The sequence below is a fragment of the Accipiter gentilis genome, chromosome 20, assembly GCF_929443795.1.
Source record: "Accipiter gentilis chromosome 20, bAccGen1.1, whole genome shotgun sequence".
Classification (NCBI taxonomy): domain Eukaryota; kingdom Metazoa; phylum Chordata; class Aves; order Accipitriformes; family Accipitridae; genus Astur; species Astur gentilis.
The window spans coordinates 21018645-21026091 of NC_064899.1; the positions used below are offsets into that span (position 1 = coordinate 21018645).

At 43.4% G+C, this 7447-nt stretch overlaps 1 protein-coding gene across 1 annotated transcript in view; it reads left to right on the forward strand.

Moving 5' to 3' along the window:
- RNF144B (ring finger protein 144B) overlaps nt 1-6193 on the forward strand; it is a 53706-nt gene extending 47513 nt beyond the window's left edge. The window contains exons 7-8 of the mRNA XM_049823991.1: nt 402-491; nt 688-6193. Of these exons, the coding sequence (XP_049679948.1) occupies nt 402-491; nt 688-828 (231 nt within the window). The 3' untranslated portion in view covers nt 829-6193. The remainder of the gene's footprint in view (nt 1-401; nt 492-687) is intronic.
- Nucleotides 6194-7447: the final 1254 nt, after the last annotated feature.

The window sequence follows — 7447 nt, forward strand, 5'->3', positions numbered from 1 at the left end:
GAAAATTACTATAAAGTGTAGGTACAGCAGGAGAACAGACAGTAGAAGTACCTCAGGAAGATGATCGCTCAGATTGCTAGCTTTCAGAAATATCTGTTGTTTACAGGCCCCTTTATCATCGCCAAATTACAGGCTAGGTACCTGTGCAATAGGTGCAAAGCTTATGCTTTTTAAAAGTGGTGGAGGAAAGACACTATACAACAGCTCAGGTCCGAAATACACCACGCTTTTTGGAACTGCAAGAAGTTTCTCAAGATAATTATTTGGAAGACAGGTGAACTTGTGTGCTGGCAGCTGGTTATTTTAAAGCAGTGTCAGGGAAGTTGTTTTTCCAGTCCAGTCTTGAACTTCTCCCCGCAGTACTGTAACCTGCTCTTACAGCTTCTCCTTTTGTTTTTCAGAATGATATCTTCTTAAGACATTACGACAGAGGCCCTTGCAGAAACAAGCTGGGCCACTCGCGGGCTTCGGTGATGTGGAACAGAACACAGGTGCGTTCCTAGTCGGCTGAGCAGAGCTCTCACGCATGCATGAAGCAAAGAGATTTTACCCTTCAGTGAAGGACCAAGATGACTGTTTTCATGTTTTCATCTATTTTTTGTGACCTATGCTGTGCTTATGCATGCAGACATGTATTTTATGTTCCATATTAGCTAAATACATATTTTTCCCCACCATGTCTTTCAGGTTGTGGGGATCCTCGTTGGACTAGGTATCATAGCATTGGTGACCTCTCCCTTGCTGCTTGTGGCATCTCCATGCATTATCTGCTGCATTTGCAAATCTTGCCGAAGCAAAAAGAAAAAACACAGCCCGCCAACAACCTAAAACTCTGTGTCTGTTTGAGCCTCCATCTGTACAGCATATGTATGTGAGAAAGCACAATGGTTGTATTTTGGTGCCATACCTACCAAATAATACTCCCTTTTTTGCCAATTCTTGGGATAAGTGCCTATTCTTTACAGGCTACTCTATCACTAACAAATTCCAGTGTGGGAAAAGTCTAGATAATTCTGCAGTACATATGGTGTAAGGTTTTGTTTTATAAAAGGAAAATGGCACACTGTTCAGTAGTTCATACCCTTAAATATGAGCCACCTTTTGAGACTGCTAGAATTTTACCATCTTCCGTCAGCTGAACATGACTTGATCCTGCAAGTCTACTCTGCAGACCCAGTCATTACTGTCATGCTTTCTGTTGGCTCTTGGTGACATTCAGATTTCTGAGAAAATTTGGTGTATTTTATAAAAGGGGGAGAGGGAAAAGCCTGATGAAGTTCTGCCTGCTAGCTTGCGTCCCGTTAAAGGTAACAAACTGTTAAGAAAATATATTTGACAGTTTCCTGTCAACTGGCTGCCATGGCATTTCTTTCAGCATTGAAATCAATTTGGTTTATACTATTGATCTCAATTACAGAAGTAAGAACCAACAAATCTATTTAAAACTAAGATAGGGTTCTCTTTTGAGAGACTGGACTATCTTGCGAAAGCTGTTATTTTTTCAGATCAAACATGACATATCTACCTTGAAATATTAGGAGTATGCATATTTCCCTGCCTTTTGTCAGTAACATGGGTGTAGTAAACTCACCATGAAGCTAATATTTTAAGAAAGGCCATGCTACAGCTCCTATTTTGTGCACGGTATTGGCGTCTTGGTTGTGCATATATAGAGTGGCCGCATGTGCGTGGATATACCGAGTACATAATGGACAGTTAATTTTCTACAGTATATTTTTTCAACAGTTTACGTGGGGTGGCAGCAAGAACCCTGTCGAAAACTGACTCAGACCAGGCTAAGCCAAACCCTCCTTTAAACCTTATGGACCTGCTGAAGTGAATAGTTGAGCAATGCTGTGTAAACGTAAGCTCCATCCATTGGTGGGTATTTCTTCTGTCCCGCCTAAGGTCAACAAACTCTGTTACCGATAATTTTAAGTTACTCTGAATCTGAAAGGCTGTCATTTAATGAACCCTTCATTTTAATTTGGGGCCTCACCACCAAACTGATTCAGACCCTGGTATCAGTTACATCTGTGTAAGTTCACTGAAACCTCGCTGAAGAGCTGGAGTTACTCCAGGCTCTGCTCCCTGGAGTTTATTTCCTTAATGGCTGGTGCTTCTCACAACCCCGGCCGGTGGCGGCTTTTGTTCTGAACTCCCGTCTGTGCATTTTATATCTGTGGGAATTGATACGCGTTTGCACTATATAATCCGTTGTAATTCCAAACCCCGTTCGATAAGGGCTGCAAGGTTTAAATGGGATGCCCAGCCCGAGCGTCGTGTCGGGCTCACGCTCTGCCGATCTGCCCTTCTCCGTGCACACAGCGCGAGGCACCCGAAGAGTGCTGCGAAGAGCGTCTTCGCTATTGCGTTTGGCCGAGCCTCAGGAACTTTGCCTTCTTGGCAGCCATAAATGTGACCTTTTTTTTTGTTTAACTTCGCTCTCTGGTTACTGTAACAGAAGTGGTAGATGTTCTTATTTTAAGAAAGTGTAGTCTGTTGAGCAGACTAGCAGGGACAAAGGCCTTAAATGATATTATCTGTTTTACTTTTTAATTGATTTCTTTCATAAATACTGTCTGACTTTGCTACCAGTTATGACTGGAGGGCAGGCAGTGCTCACCAGTGTGAAAGGCTGTATTTATTCTCCATCCACAGCTTCGAAGGGAAGCAGAAAGGTAGTCAGTACGTTCTAAATACAGAGTGCAATGCAGGCAACTGCCGTTTATAATAAATAGAGAATGTTTTTTTGTATGTGTTTTCTTTAAAAGCGGTAATGGTAGTTAGTGCTTGGGGGTACTTGTGACAGATTAAAGTGTCCAGCCCTTGGCTTTGCACTATTTTTCTACCTATGTTTTTATGGCACTACTGTCATTTCCATTTTATCTATGAACTTGCAATTGAGAGTCTTACTTTAACGAAGCCTCAAGGACAAAGATATAGGAGCTGTACAGTCTCTTTAACCATAACCAGCGTTGCAATGTACCAATATCCTTTGCATGTTAAAATTTGTGTTTTTTTCATGTTTTGTGGTCTTACCTATGTCCAATGCACCTTCTGCTAGCCTGGTTTATTTCCTTGTCCTCTTCCTCTTTCCCTTGTCCTGTTTTTGCTAAAATGCCGAATGGAGTGAAGGTGTCTCATGCTTTTTTCGTTAATACTGCTGTGTTAATGAAACTGCCAAGTTCTTCTCTCTGTTAAAGAAATGCAACTGAAGGCAGTTGTCTTGCCCAGAAGACACTAATGGACACAAGGTCACTATTTGTATTGCAATACCAATTTGACCTTTTCTGGTTCCTTAAATGTTGTCTAAAGTTAATGCAGACCTCTCCATAGAGTGGGAATTTGTTTAAATGATTCGAAGGATAGTATTTTATAAAAGCATTGCACATGTGCATACCTGTAAAGTCTGGGAAGACAACACTATTCAGTTTATTTTGAACTCCTCAGTTTGAGTGTAAGGTAGCTCCTTTCAGAGGCTAATTCCTACAGAGCAGAAGGAAGGTGTGCCTTTTCCATGTGCACATTTTATTGCCGGTGCCAGGTTAGGTGCCTGGTGGGGGTACCAAAAGCGGTAGAAGTTCAGTATGCAGGTGTTAGCGCAACCTGACAACCAGAATGCCAGTCCAGGCATCTAAGGAGCCTGCATGCAGATTGGTAGCAGCGGCCCAGGCTTTAGTTGGGGGTCTTTGCCTAAAAGCTGGATAAGGAGAGCGTGAGCTCCAGGCACACCTTTGGCTGTGTAGATGGAACAAATTGACCAAGAAGGAAGCTCTAGAAATACTTTGGAGCTTAAAATAGAAGTCTTATGAAGATTCTTTTCTTTAAAAGGCTATGACCAGTGCGCCATGTGTTCTGGCTTTTCATTGCATGGGGATACTTGAGCACGTGCATTAAGTAGTCCCTGACCTGGCCAGCTCATGTGGACACGCTAACTCTGCCGAGTGGAGCTGTACCTGTGCTGAAGCGCTGGGAGCAGTTGGGCCCTTTTGCCTTGTTTTCCAGAAGGCAGCTATTTTGCACCAACTGGTCATGCTCCCAGAGTTTCCAGAGAACCATTTCAGCGACAATCTTTTTACAGTGTTAGTTTTGGGGTTTGTTTTAGTTTTTTTTTTTAACTTTATAAGAAAAATTAAAGTCACTTTGTCAGAGACTGATTGCAAGCATGACAAATATTATTAACAGAAATTATGAGGAAAGAAAAACGGGACTCCCACTACCTGTGACTCTTCAAAATCAATGTAGCTGTAAATCCACCCTCTTGAACTCCACCTGTGTGGTGTGGTGCATGTTCGTACCAGGCTTCACCCCTCTTATCATCTCTCTCTTCTTTCCCCTATGGCTGGTGTGTGGGTAGCACCCAGGGGATTGCTCAGGGCCGTGGCAGGGCAGGGTACTGTGCCGGGAGCTGAGGTCTACGGCACACCACCCACCCTGGCTCCATCACCCATTTGCCCTGGGGCCTTTAACCCCTGAGAGAGACCTTGAGGGTTTTAGGCTGCTTACGTTACATTGATAGTGTCCACAGACGTCTCTCTCCCTTGGAGAACGAAAGTGGCAACTACAGTATTCCCTCTGATCCAGGGGCATTTAGCCCTTCTGAAAATTGGGCTCTAGGTGGTTAAAGGTCCGATCCTGAAATTAAAGACCAGTGCTGGAAATCTGGATTTTTACTGCAGTTGGCCACACATCTCCATGGCCACATATCTCATTGTAATTTCCCAGCAGTCACTGGAGCTGTGTCGAATACAGCTGAGGATCCAGCTCAGCATCTCATGTCCTTTTGTTAGAATGAGGATGATAATACCTGCTTCCAAAACCACCTGTTAATGAAAATATTTGTCATGCTATAGCATAAGTACTTCCCTGCAGTATTTATTCTAGAACTATGGGAGATGGTCAATGCTACCATTCAGTAATTGATGATTTATTAATGGTGCGTGGGGTTACTTACCCCAAAGAAGGGCATGAGGGGTAACAGTAGTTAATGTTTCTACAGTGCTTTAATGATGCTAAATGCTACTTACTGTTGTCTGTCCAGTAACATAGCATAAGGTCCAAAGATAAGTTTAAAATGTACATAATTTTTACTTGAATGAACTAAGAGAAACTGGATATTACCTTAATATTTGCTAGAAGTTACACAGTTGGACAGAAATCAACTGCATTCCCACAATGGGACGATGAAATCAACTTTTGGCTGCTCTGTTCTCTGGTACCACAGCAAATGGTTGTGTTGTAGTGCCTGCCACTTTAAAAATTTGGTAGCAGTTTTGCACTGTAATCTCCTTCTCCCAGTCACTCTCATCTTTCTCAAACAAATTCCTTTTGAGATTGTATTTTTCATCTTCTATCTCAAGCCAAAGATTCTTAGAGTGAAATTAGTAGATTTCTTTGTATGAGGATAAAAACCTTCCAATGGTTTTCTCACAGGTTTTAATAAGAAATTCGATGCTGAGATAAATGACCAAAGATAGAAATTCCAAACTTGGCTTGTTTAGAAAAACTCATTCAGAGTGAAGAAGTTGTCCTGGAAGACCTAAATAAGGACTGCTTTGTTAGAGCTTAGGTAAAGGAGCCCTACAGCTTTTGAGCTTCACAGGAGAGATGCTTGTATTGTTGAGCAGACTTTTTTGGAAGTGTGCTGGGGAAAAAAAATCTACATCCTACATACATATTTTTACTACATAAATCAAAAAAGCTTCTCTTGTATGTCTTCATATTTTAGGGGTACAAACCCACTGGAGGCTTTCTAAGGCATACTTATACAGTAAGATAATTTTAAAAGCACTATAAAACAGTTGAACAGAGTGTGCTAGTTATAAAACAGTTGTAAGACATCTCTCACATGAGTGTGTAGGATCAGACCCTAATTTATGTGGCTGGCAATAAAGATGTGAAAATTTACCTCTCTTGGAACAGTGAGAGTTGATTCTTCTGTGGTCTGCTGGAAGGTGAACTTACTCCTAAGATTCTGGGAAAGTTCAGTCTAATTTTAATATGTCCTCTAGTTAGTAAAGTAATGAAGTGGGAGCTGAATGGTTTTGCTGAACAGGAAGCCCAAAGGTCTGGTTTGTGTCGCTACACTCAAGTTACTGAGAACCAATGTGTTTTTATAATTTATAATTATAATTTATACAATTCATATGTAATTTATAATTAGTAATTATAAAATATTAATTTTGAAGTATCGTTGCCTTTTATCATATGATAGATTTATTTTAGTTGCATTCATACTGGCAGCCTTTCCTCTTCTGTTTCCTGTGGAGAAGGTCATGGAGTTCCCGGCAAGGTAAATTCCTATGATTTGGTGCAGTCCACAGTGAATGTTTACTGCTGTTTTTTAGTTACATCAGAGGTTTTGTTATGATCCTTCAGGCTAGTTCTTTGAATCAAGCAAATTTCTATTGTTAGGAAAGGTAGTTTCCTAGCAATGAATTTTATTGACCATCACACTTTGGGCTATACAAGAGGATACCGGTTGACAGGGTCCACCAGCTTTTTAGAGGACACGACCTCATTCTTTCCCCTTCTGCCCAAGAGGCTTTCTCTTTTCTTGGCTGAAAATTAAGGACTTCTATCATTTGCTCGTGCCTTCTGGATGTCCAAAGAGAGGCGTCAGCTTCTGGTGGCCACGTGCCAGGAGATCCCAGACGGGTTGAATGTGGGATGCCGCAGCGCGTTGTTGCTTAAGTTTCGGGAAGGTTGCCTGAGCTTTACGGCTTGTCCGGGGCCCGTGCGGTGGATGTGGTGCACAAGGGACTCATCCAGGCGGCTCCGTGAGTGCCGCCAGCTGTACGGGACCTGTGGCGCTGGGCCGGTGCTGCGCTGCAGCCCCGATGCCAGGCCGCTGGGTGCGCGCGCCTGCATCCCGCGGTTTCGTCGAGGTCCCTGTCTCTAGCCGGCCCTTTCCCAAACTACCCGCCCGTCCCCAAATCTTCCCAAACTGCACAACAAAATCTCTGTTCCTTTCGTTTTCCAGTCCCTGCTACCGGCCTGTTTCAAAGAAACGTCGGTTCAGATGAGTTATTTGGCGCTCGGCTGGCCTAAGCACTCGCTTTGCCTAATGAGCAAGTCTCGTGAACGAAGAAAAGCAGAACTATGTACCACGCTGACATTAGCAGCACAGGTGCCAAGGGCCACCTTGTGACAACTCCTTAACTGCCCCAGCATTGCCTATTTCTGAAAAAAAGTGTGTATTTTAAACATGCGTGATTCAAAGTGTCTGACGCCCACCGAGGAGCGTTTTCTGAGCCACGGGAGCGAACCGGCCGCGGTTGCAGACCCCGTCGTGCCCCGTCCGAGGCGGGCGCTCGGCTCTGCGCGTTGCAGGCGGAGGCGCTGGGCTCAGCCAGGCTATTCGCAGCACTCCCACCTCTTCTCCTGGCTGGACCGACGCTGCTTTCGGATGCGTTTGTTGGAAATAACGCCTTGGCTTGAGAGG